The sequence below is a fragment of the Berghia stephanieae genome, chromosome 15 (genome assembly GCF_034508935.2).
Source record: "Berghia stephanieae isolate SIO BIC M18660-M18661 chromosome 15, UCSD_Bste_1.3, whole genome shotgun sequence".
Taxonomy (NCBI): Eukaryota; Metazoa; Mollusca; class Gastropoda; order Nudibranchia; family Aeolidiidae; genus Berghia; species Berghia stephanieae.
In genome coordinates, this window is record NC_088374.1 from 26,702,867 (window position 1) to 26,725,392 (window position 22,526).

General features: G+C 36.0%; 1 protein-coding gene across 5 annotated transcripts in view; it reads left to right on the forward strand.

Annotated features, from left to right (window-relative positions):
• LOC144960242 (synaptic vesicle glycoprotein 2C-like) overlaps positions 1-8,996 on the forward strand; it is an 84,398-nt gene extending 75,402 nt beyond the window's left edge. For all 5 annotated transcript variants that reach the window (XM_078893258.1, XM_078893256.1, XM_078893259.1 and 2 more), the window contains 4 exons: positions 2,093-2,171; positions 3,102-3,252; positions 5,047-5,206; positions 8,726-8,996. In XM_078893258.1, the coding sequence (XP_078749384.1) occupies positions 2,093-2,171; positions 3,102-3,252; positions 5,047-5,206; positions 8,726-8,909 (574 nt within the window). In that variant the 3' untranslated portion in view covers positions 8,910-8,996. The remainder of the gene's footprint in view (positions 1-2,092; positions 2,172-3,101; positions 3,253-5,046; positions 5,207-8,725) is intronic.
• The last annotated feature ends 13,530 nt before the right edge of the window (positions 8,997-22,526 follow it).

Sequence of the window (22,526 nt, forward strand, 5' to 3'; positions counted from 1 at the left end):
TTTATTCATTTTACGAAAATCTTTCAGAAATGTTACACACACATTTTCCCATTTGTATACAGTTAACTCACTCAACCCTAACACCGACTATATCCGTAGTTTACCCGGATTACTTTTACCCCATACCTATTTATTACATTTTTCTGAGCCAAATTATAGGCGTAGTCATTGGTTTTAGATTTGACATGTTAATGATAGTTGAATAAAAGAATCTATGTAAATGCTCATTTTTAATACATTTTTTTTCCAATTTTGAAAAATAGTAAAAATCTTCTAGGACTGAGTGAGTTAATAAAAAAAAACATGAGAACGGTTACGGGCTACCTGAAGCCTGGGATCGTGAATTATACTAACGAAAGATTGATAATGGATTCTGAGGCCTCTCCATTTTCACTCTTTCATTAGTATATAAATAAAATTTGACATCATCTCAGCCCTTATATATGCATTGTAACCAGTGCCAGATGCATGAAAACTAAATTTTGTTGGGTGGGGTCTTTTGAGCTCCCATCATGTTTTCTTATCTTGTAAATCACCCCTCTGAGAGGGGTTACCGACCTCCCATAGTGGGCAGGGAGGCACTTACTGTGTCTTCTATCCCCCTATAGCTGTTTTCCACCATGCTTTCTGTCTTTGTCTTGGAATGAGATTACTTGGTTTTGTCCAGGCCCTGGCCAGATACCCTAGCTGGGGGGAAACAGTTAAATGTATAGTTTTGGGAGATGAAATTTTTTTTGTCTTGTAATTCATATCTCTGTTGTAGGATTGAATTGTAAACATTTGAGTGTATTCATCTTAACGGGGGCCTGTGCTTGTGCTGGGATGAGACTTTTAGGTGATCTCAGACTAAGTACACTGATAGTGTGCTCTTGGAATCTACATCTGTTCCCGATTTAAACTCTTCCCCTTTGTCTTACTTTTCTTGGGCGATTTCAATTGTAAATCTAATTTTTTTTAATTCTCTCATTTTCTTCCTTTTTACTGGTGCTGAAATGATCTCAATGTGTCGCAAGCACCGTAAAACCTTTAAAAACAAACATAAATCACCTCTCTATGTTTACATGTACAGAGGTTTCCCTGTCCATTACACATCATTTCAGCTCACATCTACTGTAGATTATTTTCACTGTGATATTTTGAAAGAAAACATTTTGTGTTCTACCCTCCCTGTCCACCTAGCAGTCACTGAGTAGTTGAGTAAATTTAGTTATAGTTGAAAGTACTGTGTGATAGACTACCACCTATCCAAAGGACGGAAAGCAAAATTTGCCTATTGTCCATTTTACACGATAGAAACTCTCCAGAGGCCTTATGGCTGAAGGACTTCTCTACTTTAATTGTCGTTCTCTCTCTCTCTCTCTTTATTTCTCTCTCTCTCTCTTTATTTCTCTCTCTCTCTATCTCTCTCTCTCTCTTTTTTTTTATTTCTCTCTCTTTCTCTCACTTTCTTTCTCTCTCTCTCTCTCTCTCTCTCTCTCTCTCTTTTTTTTTTTTTCTTTCTCTCTCTCTCTCTCTGTCTGTCTCTCTCTCTCTCTTTTTTTTATTTCTCTCTCTTTCTCTCACTTTCTCTCTCTCTCTCTTTCATTCTCTCTCTTTCACTCACTCCCCCCCCTCTCTCTCTCTCTCTGTCTTTCTCTTTATCTTTCTCTCTCTCTCTCTCTCTCTCTTTCACTCACTCCCCTCTCTCTCTCTCTCTCTTTATTTTTAATTTTTTTTTATTTCTCTCTCTTTCTCTCACTTTTTTGCTCTCACTTTCTCTCTCTCTCTCTCTCTCTTTCACTCACTCCCCCCCTCTCTCTCTCTCTTTCACTCACTCACTCTCTCTCTCTTTCTCTGACTCTCTCTCCTTCCCTTGCACACACACACACACACACACACACACACACACTCATCTTTACCTATAATGTTTTAACCATAATGCCAATGTAATATAACTTATTTCCTTTTCTTGTTTACCCGATGAAGGCCAAAGGCAGAAACGTCGTTTACTTTGTTTTGTATCTTTTATAAGATTCATTTTTTAAAAACTCCCTTTATTTGACTGTACATTTTGACTGTAATCGTCTTCATCATTGTCTGTCCATGTCCACAGCTATTACGGTTTATTCATGTGGTTTCCCGAGCTCTTTCACCGAATCGACCAGTACGGTGGCAGTTTTTGTGATCTCAAGGTTAGTGTTAATTTTGGTTGTTATTGTAATTGTTGTTGTTATTTGTTTGTATGTTGTTGGTATTGTTGTCGTTAATTATAATTGTTGTTATTCTTTATTTGTTGTTCATTGTTTTTGTTGTTGTTCTTATTTGGTTGTTATTCTTGATATTGTCGTTAATGGTTGTTGTTGTTATTCTTATTTTATTGTTATTATTGTTATTGTTTTCATTGTTGTTATCATTATAATTTAGGAGGTGGCTTTCAAATCTTGCTTAGTCACATTTTTATCATTCAGATAAAACTTCAATTTATGTATCTGTAACTATCATATATTTTTTTTCTATGTCCTGTAAAATATCCTCTTAATATTCTTTGTTTTATGGTCAAGTGATCATGGGGTCACCTGATTGTTGGTATATCTAGGTTACTACCTAAAGAAGTGGTTTTACTTGTGGTTAAAGTGGTGAAATTTTATCCCTTGATTTAGTTTCTATTCATCCATCCATCCATCCATCCATCCATTCATCCACCCATCCATCCATTCATCCATCCATCCATCCATCCATACGTCCAATCATCCATCCATCCACCCATCCTTCCATCCATCCATCCATCCATCCACCCATCCATCCATCCATCCCTCCATCCAATCATCCATCCATTTATCCACCAATCCATCCATCCATCCAATCATCCATCCATCCATCCATCCACCAATCCATCCATCCATCCATCCACCAATCCATCAATCCATCCATCCAACCATCCAACCATCCATCCATCCACCAATCATCCATCCATCCATCCAACCATCCATCCATCCATCCGTCCATTCATCCATCCATCCACCAATCCATCCATTCACCAATCCATCCATTCACCAATCCATCCATCCATCCATTGATCCATCCATCCACCAATCTAATCATCCATCCGTCCCTCCTTCCAGCCCATCAACGAATCACGCCACGACGTCATCAAATGTGACACTCCGTCCAATGAAGTCTTTCTGGAATCATTCCTCACCGCCATCTCAAATCTACCTGGCAACATTTTCTCATACTTCTTGGTGGATCGCCTTGGCCGGAAATCCATTCTCGGTAAATGTCTGTTTTTGTTGTTTGTTTTTACGGGTGCACTTTTGACATGTTTAAGTCGTTTCAGCGCCAGTAAAAAGGAAGAAAATGGGATAGTCAAAAAGATTCTAGACTTACAATTTAAAGCAAACGAGAAAAAGAAGACAAAAGGGAATTGGTACATATAGGGAACAGATGCAGATCCCAAGAGCACACTATCAAAGTACTTAGTTTGAGATCACCTAAAAGTCCCATCGTGACACAAGCACAGATCTTCACTAAGAGGAATACACTCAAATGTTTACAATATTTAAAGAAAAAAAAAAACAAAAAAAAAACCCAAACTATCTGTACATAATAGAGAGGTTAGTTACAAGGGAAAAAAAATATAATCCCCCAAAACTATAAAACTATACATTTGACTGTTTCCCTCTCAGCCAAGGACTGTGGCCAGGGTGAGGACAAACCAAGCAATCCCATTTCAATTAAGGCAAAGACAGAAAGCAACTGAGAAAACAGATTTAGGGGGATAGAAAGCACAACACGTGACCTCCTGCCTATCATGGGAGACATCGGAATAAACACTGTCTCCTTAACCCTCTCCTTACCAGCTATTTTCATGATTTTCCCCAAACCTTCACACTCAACTAACACAAAAATATAATTTTTATCACGCAAACACAATAGCAATTTACGTTTTTGCGATACATAATTTTTTAAAAACCAAAAACACGATTTACAACACACTGTTCATTTTCTTTAAATTTTATGACGTACAAGAGAAATTTGTATAAGAAAATTGTTGGTTTTTATCGTAACGAATGTGACGATTTTCCTGTAGTTGGTAAGGAGAAGGTTAAGGTTAATGGACTACGACAGATTTACTTGTTTCTCACTTACAAAACACCCTTTTGATACCAGGCTGCTAGAATCCGTGAACTGTAGAAAATAATAAACAAAAATGAATATAATATCTTCAAAAAAGGAACAAATACCAATGAACGGAATGTTTTGGGCTCAAATCCCATCTTAAGCCAACAAGAAAAACAAAAAAAAAAAAACAATAAAAACATAATTACATTACTAAAAAAACTGACCGACGACAATAATAGTGTATTTATGTTCTTATCGTTTTTTGTTGATGGCTGAATAAAATAAAATTTCTTGGGGTTAGTTGAGGGAATATTATTTAAGTTGTTTCCCTTTGTAAGAGCTTTTGGAAGGCCTCCCAAGTCAAGCGTGGTAAAGACTTATGACTTATTGATATTGATATCTACTGACTGATAAACTAAAATCATGCCGAATAAAGCATGGCAGCGACAAGCGCATCAATTAAAGTGTGCATCTAATCGTAATCAAGAAAATGATTAATATCGAATGAAAATAGTTCTTTCCCTGCGAAATTGCGGGCTTTTTACTAGTATAATAAATAAAAATAAAATTCCCATTCATCATCCCGTAGGGGAAATTTGTCTCTAGGGAAGACTGGAATAACCCAGGCGTCAGCCGCATTGCAGTGCCGCAAATTGAGCTAAGGCGAGGTGGCTTGCTCAAGGGCCACACAGCGCAGTGGCGGGTGATACAGTACTCGATACCTTTCGGGTAGGAATCAAAGACCGTACCGCTGAGCCACGCTGCCCCCTGAAGAAGCGTTTTGTGCCCACAACATTCCGTTTTTGGTGTTTTGTTATTTTTTTTATTTTTTTTTGGAAGCCGTTATATTCATTTTTATTTAATAAATACCATATTGAGAGTTTTAGAACATCACATTTTTAACAATTTCTTCTTCCCCCCCCCCCCCTATCCCTCCCTTCCCAGTGGCCAGTATGGCTTTGTCAGGTTTGTCTGTGTTTGGTTTGTACTTCATCAAGAAGCAATGGCAGAGCGTGTTCATGTCCTGTTTGTTTGGGGCCATTTCTGTCTGCGGCTTCAACATGATGGATGTCCTGTCAGTGGAACTCTTCCCAACGGAAGTTAGGTAAATTTTTAAAATTAAAAAAAAAAGCGCTTTGAGGTTTCGCCAAAAGGCACTATAGATATATTATTATTGTTGTTGTTATTATTATTATTATTATTAATATTATTATTATTATTATTAATATTAAATACACATAGGCCTAATGATGAAACATAAAAAAATGGCTAGGGCTATTGGTCAGTACTGACCCCCAGGCGCTGGCACCTGCTGGTCAGTACTGACGACCAGGCGCCAGCGCCCGGGGGTCAGTACTGACCAATAAGTCCTGGTGTCTATTGGTCAGTATTGAACAGCAGGTGCCACCGCCCACAGACAACCTCTCTTCGGTCTGTGCTACCCTCGCCATTGATCAGCACTGACGAACATCGGGCCTGTTTGTCAGTGCAGACAAAGTCCTCTTCGCACGTATTAGTCACTCCCTAAAGTATTCCGTTAAAAAAATCCCAGGCTCTCAGGCAAACTTATCCGATGACACTCAGTAACACTTGGTCACTTAGATAAGTTTGATGTCTAACGCGTTAGATGCCGCTGTGGCAACGGAATCACTCACGTGGTTTCAAGCCACCATAAGATTCTTTTTTATTTTATGTTGTCCATTATATTTCTTTGGGGGTTTTTTTGTTTGATTTTTCTTTTTTCTTTTTTTTTTGTTTGTTTTTTTGTTGTTGTATATTTTCGTTATAGCTTAGATTAAAGAAAAATAGAGGAAAACATGTTATATAGTATTTCTTGTTACGATTCTTTTATAATACTTTGCCCATTCTATTGATGAGGGTTTTTTAAAATTTTTGTTTTTTTTTTGTTGTTGTTTTTTTCTTTTTGTCATGCCAAAAACTTGATTACGAATAGATTATTCCATTTTGGGCAGCGTGGCTCAGCGGTACGGTCTTTGCTTCGTACTCGAAAGGTACCGAGTTCGATTACCCGTCTCTGCGCTATGTGGCCTTGAGCAAGTCACCTCGCCCTAGCTCGACTTGCGGCGCTGCACTGCGGCTGATGCCTGGGTTATTCCAGCATTCCCTTGGGATAGACCCTAGATACAAATTTTCCATGAATAAAGGGAATTTTTTTAATGCATTTATTATTATTGTAAGAATATACTGAGAATAACTAAACATGTGAACGCAGTTTTAAAGTACGGCTTCTTAAATCGTAACACCGACTATAAGACGTGGGTGGGCACTTCATATTCATATTAGGATTAATTGAATTAATGCGATGACGTTTCCACGTCTTCATATATTTCATCTCTGCCGCTTTATCATCGCTTAAACGTAAGCGCAGTCTTAGTGTCAGATTATATTGATGGTGTGTGTCAAGGTAAAGTGCTCACAACATCCGCTAGCCGGATATAACGTACCAACACACAAAACCATGTGTAATAGTCTGATTGATCATAATAGATCTCTTCATTATGACCATAACTACACCATCATAAAAGGGAACAAACATGTGAGAAAAAAACAAACCCAAAAAACTGGATCCAATCTCAATGGGTACCAAATTTGTGTAATTGATGTTCTGGTCTCAGAGTCATGGCATCTTATTTTCTAAAATAAATGCTGGTCGTCAATCAGAGAGCATAATCTATCCTCTTTTACGTCCCGTAATTCTCCGGTATATGCATTCTGCTTCTAACTGACACTTGCACCGTTCTCCTGTCTCAGTGAGATGCGAGCAAGCCGAATTTCAAATGACGGAATGAAGGAAGACCAGAGAATGAAAGAGCTTTCACTTTCAGTTCTGGCGTCACGCATCCATGAGCATGGGCGTTGGATAACTGAAATATAAGGCTGCCAGTTTGGCGTTTCTTTTTCTCAGGATTGAACTATTTCAATTGTTTAATTATCTGATAAATTTACTCAACAAATCTCACGTAAATTTGACAAAAAAAGGTGAAACCAAGGCACTTCCCTGCGACTAGTATGGGACAGGAAATGCGGATGTATTTGTCGCAGAGCAAGTTATTTTTAAAACATTTTGGGACAGTCAATACAGGCGCCAACTACTGTGGCCAGGTCAGCACTGACCAATAGGCACCAGTACCTATTACTCAGTACTGACCCCCATGCGCTGGTGCCTGTTCGTCAGTACTGACCAGCAGGTGCCAGCGCCTGGGGGTCAGTACTGACGAATAACCACTCCGTTTTCAAAAGAATGCAAAACAACAAAAACTAGAGCATTTATATAGCGCAATATCCACCAACCGTGCTCAAAGCGCTTTTCAATGGGTCCCCAGCCAATAGCAACACTGAACAAGTGGGAATAGACATGATACCTGTCAGGAAATGTTACAATTTTTTTTCTGACTTAGACAACGCTGTTAATGGCTAAGGTACTCATTTTATACCCGAGTGCGGTGAGAGAATGTGAGTAAAGAGCCTTTTCCAAGGACTCAACTATACACGGTTCAGAGGAGGTCTTGATCTCTGGAACTTCCAATCTGAAGGCGAGTGTCATACTACTGGACCACGTAGCCGGATGTAGGGATATAAAATACAAGCTGTATCTTTAGACACCATTGTCTTTGTCTTCAGTATTGCACACACACACACACACACACACACACACACACAAAACAAAACACGCATGTGCGGCTATGTGGTCTAGTGGTATGACACTCGCTTTCGGATCGAAAGGTCCTGGGTTCCAGCCTCGCGCTCGGCGCACAGTTGAGTTCTTGGAAAAGACTCTTTATTCACTTTCTCTCACCGTACTCAGGTGTAAAATGAGTACCTGTTCGTTAACAGCGTTGTCTTTGTCCGAAATTTGTCATATCGCCTAACAGGCATCATGTCCCATCCTACATGTTGCTGTTGACCAAGGATCCCTTGTAAAGCGCTTTGAGCACATTTAGTGGATATTGCGCTATATAAAAAAAAGCTCAATTATTATTATAACATCTTATTGTTTTATGATATTTAATGTCATATTTTCTATATCAAATGAAATGTTACAGTGAATGACATGATCAGTCGGATGGTGAAAAGGTTTGAACTGAGATATTGCCAAGTTTAGTTAGAAGGTCAATTTTTATCCAAAATGAGTACTTGTCATACATGATTAAAACAAAACTTTTTTTTTTTTTACATCTCTGGGAAATAGCAAATCTTAATTTCACTTCTAAATATTTTTTTACAGCTAGTCAAGTTGAAAAAAAAGTATGAAATTTGAGAAAAAGATGCTGGATACCTTTGTCATAGATCTGACCATAACTTCATGAAAATTCACCCGATTTACTTCAGATAAAGATTAAAATGCTCTGTAGAGCAGACTATTTCAGTTCAGAAAATGCAAAAATAAATGCAAATCCAAAATTTTCACCTCCGCCTGATTTTTTCATGCACTGGCACATTTTACTTTCTTTTTTTTTTAGGGATATTTACTTTATTTCTGATCTCCTCATTCTGACACTTACATCAGCCATCTTTTTTTTTTTTAAACGATGTCTCTAAGCTTTATGAAGGACTGATTCTGTCACGCACTGACACAAATGTCAATTTTACTTCTCTTGCCCAGGTCGACATCTTTAGGGACACAGAGTACAGCCACACGTGTGGGCGCCATCTTGGGGAACCTCGTGTTTGGAGCCTTGGTGGACGTCCACTGTGCCATTCCCATGCTGATGGTGGCTTCTCTGCTGATCTTTGGAGGGTTAGTATCTCTGGTCTTGCCCAACACGACGCAGATTGACATCCACTGATGGGGCCTTGATGTGTGTGTGTGTGTGTGTGTGTGTCATGGGCGTCCACTCTACCATCCCCATGCTGATGGTGGCTTCTCTGCTGATCTTTGGGGGGGGGGGGGGGGGGGGGGTTGGCATCTCTGATCTTGCCCAACACGACGCAGATTGACATCCACTGATGGGGCCTTGATGTGTGTGTGTCTGTGTGTGTGTGTCTCATGGGCGTCCACTCTACCATCCCCATGGTGATGGTGGCTTTTCTGCTGATCTTTGGAGTGTTGGCATCTCTTGTTTTGCCAAACACGACACAGATTGAGTTTCATAATAATAATATATTTAGATATTCATGGATGGGACTTTGGTGTGTGTGTGTGTGTGTGTGTTTGTGTGTGTGTGTGTTGGAGGGAATTGATGTGTGTATCTGTGTGTGTTTGTTTTGGGGGCATTGATATGTGTGTATCAGCGTATGTGTGTGTTTGTATATGCATGTGTGAGTGTACGTGTGTGTATATTTTCTCCAAAAGTATTGTTACAATAATAACAACAAGAACAACAATAATAATAATTATAATGATGATGATGATAATTTTTCTTCTTCTTCTTAAATTTATTATTATTTTTATTATTATTATTATTATTATTATTATTATTATTATTATTATTATTATTATTATTATTATTATTATTATTATTTTCATCGTTATTATTATTAGAAGAGATTGCAATAGCAATCAGAGACTTATTGTTATGCAGGTTATTAAAAAAATATTTATATCGAATAAACTTTTGTTATTATTGATATTATTAAATTGTGATGTTGTTTTAGCAATAAAACTTTCTCATTATTGATAATATATTAAATGATACTGTTTTAGCAATAAAACTTTTTATTATTTATAATATTAAACGGTAGTTATTATGGCAATGGACCATTTGTTGTTATTGATAATATTGTTATGGCAATGGCATATTTATTGTTATGAAAAGTATTGATTGATATAGTTATAACAATGGCATAATTTAGTTATCGTTATAGATAATATTGTTCAGTATTTTGGTTCCGAATTGTAAGGTGGTTATGGAAATATTATTTATTGAATATAATTGTGACAGTTTATTGTTGTTGATAAAAGTAGTCTTTTGTATATTGTTTTCAGAGTATTAAACATTTTTTTTTGCAAAAGTTGGGTTGATGTTATAAGTGTGGTGACGTAATACATGCAAGTGTCATGAAATGTGCTGACGTGATACATGCAAGTGTCATGAAATGTGATGACGTTATACATGCAAGTGTCATGAAATGTGATGACGTTATACATGCAAGTGTCATGAAATGTGATGACGTTATACATGCAAGTGTCATGAAATGTGATGACATCGTACATGCAAAGTCATGAAATGTGATGACGTTATACATGCAAGTGTCATGAAATGTGATGACATCGTACATGCAAGTGTCATGAAATGTGATGACGTTATACATGCAAGTGTCATGAAATGTGATGACATCGTACATGCAAGTGTCATGAAATGTGATGACGTTATACATGCAAGTGTCATGAAATGTGATTACATCGTACATGCAAGTGTCATGAAATGTGATGACGTTATACATGCAAGTGTCATGAAATGTGATGACGTTATACATGCAAGTGTCATGAAATGTGATGACGTTATACATGCAAGTGTCATGAAATGTGATGACGTTATACATGCAAGTGTCATGAAATGTGATGACGTTATACATGCAAAGTCTTGAAATGTGATGACATCGTACATGCAAAGTCATGAAATGTGTTGACGTTATACATGCAAGTGTCATGAAATGTGTTGACATCACACATGCAAAGTCATGAAATGTGATGACGTTATACATGCAAGTGTCATGAAATGGGGTTGGATATCTTGTCTAATCTGTGAACATTTTGATGATTACATTCCACCATCTTCTTCAAAAGCCACCAAGAATGCCATGAATTTTTTTTTTTTTTTTTTTCTTCCCTAGATTTGTTTTATTTTTAATCCCTTTCCTTTTCCTTCTTCGGAGTTGGAGTGTTTTCTTCTGATCTCCCTCCGACTCTTGCTGTGTCTTCTATCTAATTTCCCTTGCCATATATCTCTCTCTGTCTTCTTTCAAATTTGAGATTGCACACTTTTTTCACCTGGTCCTGGGTGGGGATTCATAGCTATTAGGAAGACAATCAAATGTATAGTTCCTTTTTTTTTTTGAGAGTTGATATTTTTTCCCTGTAAATATCTCTGCTCTTGTTAGTTTTGAATATTTTGTAGTTTGTAAACATTTGAGTGTATCCTTCTGGTGGGGTTCATGACCTCCCATAGTGGGCAGGGAGGTACAGACTGTGTCTTCTATCCCGCAATATCTGTTTTCCAACATGCTTTCTGTCTTTGTCTTGAAATGAGATTACTTGGTTTTGTCTCCCTGGCTGGGAGGGAAACAGTCAAATATATAGTTAGTTTTGGGAAATTATATTATTTTACCTTTTAAAGCATCTCTCAGTTATGCACTGTATTATTTTTCCTTTTACATATGTACGATTTGTAAACAATTGAGTGTGTTCCTCTTGGCGGGGACCTGTATTTGTGTCTGAATGAGACATTTAGGTGATCGCAAACTAAGTACACTGAAAGTGTGCTCTTGGAATCTACATCTGTTTCCTATTTGAATCAATTCCCCTTTGTCTTAATTTTTGTTGGGTGCATTAATTATTATTTTTCAACTTTTTACTATCCCATTTTCTTCCTTTTTACTGGCACTGATATGACGTTAATGTGTTGCAATTGCAAGCGCGGTAAAACCCTTTAAAACAAACAAGCAATAAGTATAAGTCCCTCCCACCACACGTGGTACGTTGACAACGTTCAAATCTCGCTTAAAGTTTTATCTTTTTACGTCATAATGTTTCAATATTATTTTCATATTTTGTTGTTGTTAAATTTAATTCGTATCATGTTTCCATCAAACTAGTCTCACTGTAATATGTTTTGTTTTATATCACTGTAAAGCGCTTAGAGCCTGTGACAACGGGGTAAAGCGCTATATAAATGCCATTTATTATTATTAGTATTATTATTATGTAAGTAAAAAAATGTAGGCCTATATCCATTTGAGTTATTAGCTTCTAAAATATGTATACAGTTTTTAGGAGACCCTGTATGTATGAACGAGTTTCGATTGAAGACTGAGTTTTATTCATGACAATAAGGGCAGATTTTTTCTATTAGCTAGATTTGTATAGATAGAACGAAGTTGACGTCACTCAGGTCTTTGTAATTGTTTTTGTTTTTTTCCATCCATCTTTATGAGTAATTCTAACTAAACTGTATTAATCAGACTATAAACATTCAAGATTACACATAGTTTTGTGTGTTGGTCCGTTATACTTCCGAAAGGCAATGTTTTGAGCTTCTTAGCCAAGTGCATACTATCTATTAACCAGACTTAGACCTGTAAATGAGCTCTATAAAAATTGACTGAAACTCTTCGTAATTCGTCGTAGCGGTAAAATCCAAAGAATCAAAATGAAAGGTAAACAGCAAGCTCACTTGAGCAAAGCAATGGCAGAAAACTAAATTGCGAGGGAATTAATTAGGCTACTTACCATTGTTCCTTGTAATTAGGTACCCAATCAGTGAAGAAACTTAGAAACAGTCAACCAGTTTGTTTACAACATGAGGTAATCGAGATGTGCTTGTAGCAATCATTTAACTTTCGATTTGAAGGTGTCTACATAACGAACTTCCGGTGTTTCGAATTTTTCTTTCTCATACTTTTCCTGTCCTTCAAGTAAATGTGGTCAATTTTGGCTTAGACGAAACAGTGAAATTTATCACTCGGCGGCTCAGTTAAAATTGGCTACGACAGGTTTCGAAAGTGAAAAAATAATTTCACGAAGGCTGTGTGAAAATACACTGGGGTGTGTTCAGACACGGCAATTCTAAAAAGCGTCGCTTAGCCTTGGCAATATATATTCATCATTAATACAAACGGCCCATGAGCTATGCGTGGGGCTGTGGAACATTCCTAGTTAACTTTACAGTCAATCGACTACTATTCATGAATTTTTTCTTTATTCATTTCTTTCTTCCCTTTTTAAAAATATTTGAATTTGACGAATTGACTGATTTCAGTTAATTGACTGAGAATTTACAGGTCTACAGTCTGAGACTATAAACATTCATGGTTACACATAGTTTTGTGTGTTGGTCCGTTATACTTCCGAATGGCAATGTTGTGAGCTTCTTAGCCAAGCGCATACTATCTATATTATAAGTTTAAAAAATGCAGGCCTGTACACATTTATGTCAATGTCATTCGCTTCTAAAAAATGTATACATTTTTTAGAACCCCCTGTATAGATGAACGAGTCCTGATTGAAGACTTGAGTTCTGGGTGGGGTGGGGATCCTGACCTCCCATAATGGGCAGGGAGGTACATACTGTGTCTTCTATCCCCTTATATCTGTTTTCCAACATGCTTTCTGTCTTTGTCTTGGAATGAGGTTACTTGGTTTTGTCCTAGCCCTAGTTGGGGTCCTGGCTGCGAGGGAAACAGTCAGATGCATAGTTATTGTTTTGGGAGATGATAATTTTTTCCTTGTAAATCATCTCTCTGTTATGTATTATTATATTTGTTATTTTTAATGTATAATGTAAACATTTGAGTGTATTCCTCTTTGTTGGATTTTGTGCTTGTGTCCGGATAAGACTTTTAGGTGATCTCAAACTAAGTAAATTGGTGGTATGCTCTTGGAATCTACATCTGATCCCTATTTGTTCCTAGTTCCCCTTTGTCTTACTTTTTCTTGAGTGTTTTAATTGTGATTTTAAACCTTTTTACTATTCCATTTTCTTCCTTTTTACTGGCGCTGATATAACCTAAATGTGTTGCAAGCGCCGTAAAACCCTTAAAAACAAATAAAAACAGAAGACTGAGTTGTATTCATGACAAAAGGGTATCATTATTTTCTTTTAGCTGGTTTTGTATTGAGACCTTGAGTCAGACATTTTTAAGCATCTTATTTTTTATTGCCTATAATATATTATATATTATATTATTTGTACTTATTAAACGTTTAATACTTCATCTTTTACTCATACTGTCTCGACTTTGGCTCTATGTGTATATATATATATGTGTGTGTGTGTGTCTGTGTATATATGTGTGTGTATGTATGTGTGTGTGTGTATATATATATGTGTGTGTGTGTTTGTGTATGTGTGTGTATGTATGTATATATGTGTGTGTGTGCGTTTGTGTGTTTGCATTGTGGTTTAGTGGTACTACACTCATATCACCTGGAGGTTCCTGGTTCAAATCTCAGTGTCACTGTTGCAAAGTTGGGTCCTTGGAAAAGGCCTTTTTTAAAAACGTTACTTTACCTTCCTTTAGTCACATTTCCCCGTACTTAGTGCGAAATGAGTATAGCTGGCTTTTACTAGCATTATTTGATGTCACCCCCCCCCCCCCCCCCCCCCCAGTTAAACAAGATAAAATTTAATAGCGCCTTACAGACGCCATATTTTGACTGTAAAATTACGTTTGCAGCTGTTGTCTTGGGACTTCTTGAGCACATCTTTTGTATATTATTTTGCAATATAATCAGGTCGTGTTTTATTTATAAATATATTTAAATTGTTCACAATTTATTTATTTATTTATTTTTCCTCGTAAAACTTATTTAAAATAAAAATTAAAAATATACTAAAAACAGAAACAGACTTAAAACAGCCAAGTAATTATTTATTGATATTGACAACGAGAATGGCTGAATTGATCAACACCGTCCTTAAAAAAAAAAAAAAATAAATCTTCAGCTTTTATATAGGGCAATATCCACTTAATGTGCTCAAAGTGCTTTACAAGGAGTCCCTGACCAACAGCAACATGTAACATCTAGAACGAGACATGACGCCTGTTAGGCGATATTGCAGTTTTTTTTTTCTGACAGAGACAACGCTGTTAATGGCCAGGTACTCATTTTACACCTGAGTATGATGAGAGAATGTTAGTAAAGAGCCTTTCCCAAGGACTCAACTATGCGCAAGAGGCAAGGCTCGAACTTGGGACATTCCGATCCGAAAGCGAGTGTCATACCACTAGACCACATAGATCCTATTTTTGACCCTCCGCCTCAAAATGGTATTAAGTCGGGTTGGTTAAGATGTTGAAAATTGAATTTATATCCAGAAATATCAGACTTGTGTTGAGTTTGTATGTTTTATTGAGGAGAATGGATACCATATTTTAGGGTGCTAATGCCAACAATTTATATTTTTGACCAGTTTAACATTTATTTCGGCTTTTAAGCATCTGATTCGTTCCGACATAATACCGTTTTGAGACGATGGGTCACATTTTATTATTATATCCCAATTTAGATGCCATTTTGTCCACATTCTATTTGGACGGAAAAGCAGACATGCCTACCTGAACGTTGAAAAAATTCATAATTTTTAGGAGATAAAAACTGTAGCCGCTATAGTTATTTGTGATATATAGATAGAATGCGCTTGGCCAAGGAGTTCACAACATTGCCATCCGGAAGTATAACGGACCAATACACAAACTCTGTGTACCATGAACTTTTATAGTCTGGTTAATACCGTTTAGTGAGAACAACTCATAAACGCGGATGGCAAAAACAATAACAAAGGCTTGAGTGACGTCATCTGCATACTATCTATATATGGATGCATAGAATGAACCCACTTAATTAATGTTGACATTTAATTATTTGTTACAGTGAATGACATAATCAGTCGGATGGTGAAAAGGTTTGAACTGAGATATTGCCAAGTTTAGTTAGAAGGTCAATTTTGATCAAAATGAGTTCTTGACGTAAATGATTAAATCAACTCTTTTTGTACATCTTTGGGAAATATCAAAGCTTAATTTCACTTCTAAATTTCTTTACAGCTAGTCAAGTTGAAAAAGTATGAAATTTGAGAATAGTTGCTGGATACCTTTCCCATACATCTGACCATAACTTCATGAAAAATAACTCGATGTACTTAAAATAAAAATTAGAATGCTCTGGTGAACATATTCTTTCAGAAAATGCAAATCCAAAATTTTCACCTTCCGACTGATTGTCATGCACTGACACATATATCTGTCAAATGCAGCTGTCGTATTATATCTGTCCTATTTGTGACCCCTCGTCTCAAAACGGTATTATGTCGGGATGGACCAGATGCTAAAAAGTTCTAGTTAAACTGGTCAAAAATATGAAACGTTGGTATTTAGCACAGTAAAATTTGATATTCCTTCTCCTCTATAAATTATAAAGCATATAAACTCAATTTAAGCATGATATTTCTGGCTACAGATTTCATTTTCAGCATCTTAATCATCCCGACTTAATACCGTTTTGAGACGAAGGGTCACATTTTTTAAAACCTACCCTCACAATGATTGAATGACACTTCAAAATTCGTAAATATTTGTGGTCTAGTGGTATGACACTCGCTTTCGGATCGGAAGGTCCTGGGTTCGAGCCTTGCTTGCCGTATAGTTGATTGAGTCCTTGGAAAAGGCTCTTTACTTACATTCTTTCACCATACTCGGGTGTAAAATGAGTACCTGGCCGTTAACAGCGCTGTATCTGTCTGAAAAATTGTAATGTCGCCCAACAGCAGGTGCCATGTCTCGTACTACATGATAATTGTTGCTGTTGGCTAGGGACCCCTTGTAAAACGCCTTGAGCATGCTCAGTGGATATTGATCTATATTAAAGCTCAATTGTGACCCTTCGTCTCAAAACAGTACTTAGTCGGGATGATTAAGATGTTGAAAATGGAATTTGTAGCCAGAAATATCATGCTTAAATTCAGTTTATATGCTTTATATGGGAGAAGGAATATCATATTTTACTGTGCTAAATACCAACGTTTCATATTTTTGACCAGTTTAACTATAATTTGACTTTTTAGCATCTGGTCCATCCCGACATAATACCGTTTTGAGACGAGGGGTCACAATTTTTAAAAAAATAATTCATTTTCAGTCAGTCTGAATGACTTAGACTCTAAGTAAAAATTCATAGAATTACGACATTTTGGCTCCAATTTAAATTTAAGGACTTCATAGACTTCTCTAAGTTAGAGAAATCTATGAAGTCCTTAAATTGGAGCCAAAATGTCGTAATTCTATGAATTTTTAATCAAAAAAGGGGGGGGGGGGGGGGGGGGGGGGGGGGGGGCGGATCAGCAGAAAATCAAGAAATCCTATATATTTGTATTTGTAAATATAAATTAAAGCAAAAGAAAAACATCACACACACAAACACACACGCATACACAAACACACACACACACTCAAACCAACTTAAAATATAAAGGTATTATGACAGATATTGTTGTCAAATTTTTAATTTAAATTTTAATGTTGACAATTTGTTATGATTTATTGATATATATATATATATATATATATATATATATATATATATATATATATATATATATATATATATTAGGTATATTTGTTTTGGTTTAACCCTCTCCTTACCAACTACAGGAAAATCGTCACATTCCTTACGATACAACCAACATTTTTCTTATTCAAATTGCTTTTGTACATCATAAAATTTAAAGAAAATGAACACAGTGTGCTGTAGAACTTGTTTTGCTAAATAAGTTATGTATCGCAAGAACTTCATGCTACATATTGTGTTTGAGTGATAAAAACATCTATTTTCTGGGTGGGGTTCCTACCTCCCATAGTGGGCAGGGAGGTACTTACTGTGTCTTCTATCCCCCTATATCTGTTTTCCAACTTGCTTTCTGTCTTGTCTTAGAATGAGATTACTACTTGGTTTTGTCCTGATCCTGGCCGGATACCCTGGCTGAGAAGGAAATATTCAAATGTATGGTTAGTTTTGGGAGATGATATTTATTTCCTTGTAAATCATCTCTCTGTTATGCACTGTATTATGTTTTGTATATTATATATCATTTGTAAACATTTGAGTGTATTCCTCTTAGTGGGGACCTGTGTTTGTGTCTGGATGAGACTTTTAGTGATCTCAAACTAAGTATTTTGATGGTGTGCTCTTGGAATCTACATCTGTTTCCTATACGAACCAATTCCCCTTTGTTTTCCTTTTTCTTGAGTGCTTTAATTGTAATTCTAGAACTTTTTACTATCCCATTTTCTTCCTTTTTACTGGCTGATATGACCTTAATGTGTTGCTAGCGCCGTAAAACCCTGAAAAACAAAAACAAAAAACATCTATCTACCTTTGGTCCGTTTTGTGGTGTGTGGCAGGGGGTTTTCATGTTTTACATTTTAAAAGTTTGTGAAAAAAAAGATTAATTGTTTTATGTCACTTATATGATTGTTTTTTCGTTTATTATTTATTTAATTAATTAATTTTTAAAAAATGTTTATTTATTATTTTTAAACAACATTAATATAGTATTAATAATGATTATAACGATGAGTCAATAGCATCACTGCATGTTGTTATTGGTTGTTGCTAATATCATTATTATCACTATTCTTCTTCTCCTCCTCCTCCTGGTCCTTCTTCTTTTTCGCCTTCTTCTTCTTCCTCCCCCTCCTCATTCTCCTCCTCTTCCTTCTCTTCTTCTTCTTCTTTTTTTTTTTTTTTTTCCTAAACAGCGATATCATGGTAATGGTAGTAATTGTAAATACTCTACTTATGAGACTGTATATAATATAGATGAGGGCGAATGCTCGAAGCAATATTATAGAAGTTGATCAGAATTATACTTGAAATATTTTATGTAAAGCTCCTATTATCAAAACGTTTATCACTATTATTTCATGGTTTTTGTTTTTATAATATATATATATATGTATGTATATATATATATATATATATATATATATATATGTGTGTGTGTGTGTGTGTGTGTGTGTGTGTGTGTGTACGTATGAGTTTTATGGTTTGCATAATAATATGTGGCCAGCCGCGTCAATACAGTACAATGTCGGGATGACCCAGACGATGAAAAGCGGGGTTAACATCAAAAGGGTCAAGGACGTGACCTTTTACTAGTTAAGAATTAAGACGTTATTTTCAAGGGTCTAATAAATCATTTTTCTCGAGCCATTACCATCCAATGTGACATGTCTTAGAAGAAGATTAGATAAACCTTTCAGTGATATGATTTTTATCACCGTAACTGAAATTGAAACATAAATGGTTTCTAGTGAAATTACTCCCATAGTGGACAGGGGGGTACATACTGTGTCTTCTATCCCCTTATAACTGTTTTCCAACATGCTTTCTGTCTTTGTCTTGGAATGAGATAACTTGGTTTTGTCCTGGCCCTGGCCGGAGTCCTAGCTGGGAGGGAAACAATCAAATGCATAGTTATTGTTTTGGGAGATGATATTTTTTTCCTTGTAAATCATCACTCTGTTATGTATTATTATATTTGTTATTTTTAATGTATAATGTAAGCATTTGAGTTTATTCCTCTTTGTTGGATTTTGTGCTTGTGTCCGGATGAGACTTAGGTGATCTCAAACTAAGTACATTGATGGTATGCTCTTGGAATCTACATCTGATCCCTATTTGTTCCCCAGTTCCCCTATGTCTTACTTTTTCTTGGGTGCTTTAATTGTAATTCAAGAACTTTTCACTTTCCCATTTTCTTCCTTTTTACTGGCGCTGATATATATATATATGAGCAAGGTCAAAAGGTGCCAATTTTTTTTCTCAAAATAAAAGTGACATAATAGTCCATTTATGTTTCTATATATGTAGCAAAAACCTTGTACTTCATGAATCAAAGGCCCTTTAGATAGCATTACGGTCAAACGCAGCATAATAACGTCAACAATGCCTATAGGTTGCTGGTGTCACCTGTGACCGGTGACACCAAAATGAGACAAAAAGCGCAATAACCAAATTATTTTTGTTAAGTATCAAACTTTATTTAGTAAGTTATAAACAAAAAGACACAATCAACAACAATCATAGTACAATAATATTACCAACTATTGGAGAAAATGTTGCTTTTTGGTGTCATCGGTCACAAGCAACATAGAATGCAAATATATTATTTCATAAAAATGAATGTACATTAACAACAACAATATTGCATATGCTTATTACCAGCAATGTTCAGAAACTTTTGGAATAAAATGTTGGGAAATAATGTGACCAAAGCATATCGACGGTCCGATGATCAAACCTCTGAAGTAGTGTTTGGGTGAATCCGTTGATCAAAGCTCTGATGTCGACATCAGAGTTTCGCGCCCGGCGTTTTCACGGCGATCAATCCTCCGATGTCATTTCCGAGGTTTGAACAACGGGTTTTGAGACAGAGGAGAGCTGCAACACGTTTCTTCATGCTTTGTATTGCATGGCGATCATCATCATCATCATCATCATTATCATACGGATGTAGGAGATGAAAATTAATATTTTTAAAAATTTAAATAAACTTTAAAGATTAAGATAAAATTGTTATTTCCTTTAGTTTGTTCATGTTTTTTCAATGTATATACAATACATATATATGTATGTATATATATATATATATATATATATGTATTATATATATATATATATATATATATATATATATATATATATATATATAGATATATGTGTGTGTGTGTGTGTGTGTGTGTGTGTGTGTGTGTATCATGAAAAAGTTGGAATTCTTTTAGACAAATCAACATCAAAGTGCTATTTAGATCATGTTGCAATCTCAGAAAGAGTTATTTTAGTAAAGTTGAAAGGAAACCCGTTTAATGTTAATATTATTCAAATATACGCCCCGACATCAGACAGTGACGAAAACACAATTGAGACATTCTATCAAGATATGGAACAAGCATTAAAACAATGTAAATCTGATGAAATTCGTTGAATAATTGGTGATTTCAATGCAAAGGTGGGTAACGAGAGAGTTGAAAATATCGTTGACCCCCACGGACTAGGTACCAAAAATGATAGAGGGAAAAGACTTGTCGACTGGTGCAGATTGGAAAACCTTACTATTGTCAATACATGGTTTAAAAACCACTATAGAAAGAAGTGGACATGGATAAGCCCAGGTGGCCTTTATAGAAATCTGATAGACTTTATTCTGGTCCAACATCGATTCAGAAATATCGTACGCAACGCAACAACTATTCCAAGCGCAGATTGTAATAGTGACCACAGACCTGTCAAGGCCACGCTAAAAATAAAACTTAAACAAATAAAGAAAAAGAAAGTGGAACCAAAAATGCAATTAGATCTATTGAGAATTATCCATCAAATAAAAAATGATTACAAAGAATGCGTGAAAGAAAAAAGTGAAAACTTTATCTCAGATATAAACATAGATGAGTACTGGAATCAAGTATCGAACTGCATCACATAATCTGCAAGAGAACTATTTCATCTGTGAAAAAAACATGAACCAAAACATAAAGTGGATGGATGACAAGATCTTGAAACTGATGAATTAAAGACGAAAACTAGAACGCAACAGCAATGAATATAAAGAAGCTAATAAGATTATAACACGTGAGTGTACGAGAGCAAAGGAAGATCATATTGAACATGCATGTCACAGAATTGAAAGACTAAAACAATCTAACACCAAACAATTCTACCAGTCAATACAAGATCTAAGTGGAAAATGCCCAGCCGTGGCAAGAAAATGCGTTAAAGACGCAAACGGTAATATACTTATCGACAACAACGAAATTTTGGAACGTTGGGCAGTATACATAAAAAATCTATACGTGGATGACAAAAGAGGGACGAGCTTGGATAAAGAAATCTCTACTGTGAACACGGGTCCCCAGATTATGCGAGAAGAAGTAGAAGCTGCCTGTAAAGAGATGAAAAGGGGGAAAGCGGTAGGCCAAGATAACTTCTCAATAGCATTGATTGACGCCCTCGACGATCTGGGAATAGACATTCTGACAAAAGCCTTTAAAGTCTTATATGAAAAGGGTGAGTTGCCTAATGTCTTAAGACAATCGGTATTCATTACGATACCTAAAAAACAAGGTACTATTGACTGTGACCAACACAGAACAATCAGTATAATGAGCCAGGCCACAAAAATTATGTTAAGACTACTTATGAAAAGAATGAGGAGCAAGATCTCTCCAGAGATACGAGTAAGTGATGAGCAGTTTGGTATTGTTAAAGAAAAGGGTACGGTAAATGCAATCTTTACATTGTAAAACATTAATGCAACGGTCAATCGAAAAACAAAAATCACTTTATCTATGCTTCATTGATTATTCCAAAGCTTTTGATTCAGTACAGCACGATACGCTATCCAAAATCTTAGAAAAGATCGGTATAGACAGTAAAGACCTTCGACTTGTGAAAAACTTATATTGGAATCAAACAGCGTGTGTCAAACTGGATAATGAAACATCAGACTTCTTTAACATCGAGAAGGGAGTAAGACAAGGTTGCGTCTTATCACCGGACCTTTTTAACATATATAGTGAAATAATATTCAAAGAAATTGAAGATATGAAAGGCGTCGTCGTTGGAGGGCAGAATATGAATAGCATAAGATACGCAGACGATGGTACTCTGATGGCCAGAACACGTGCAGAAAATTGTAGATATAGTGGTGTGCAAAAGTGAAGAGATGGGCCTGAAACTAAATAATAAG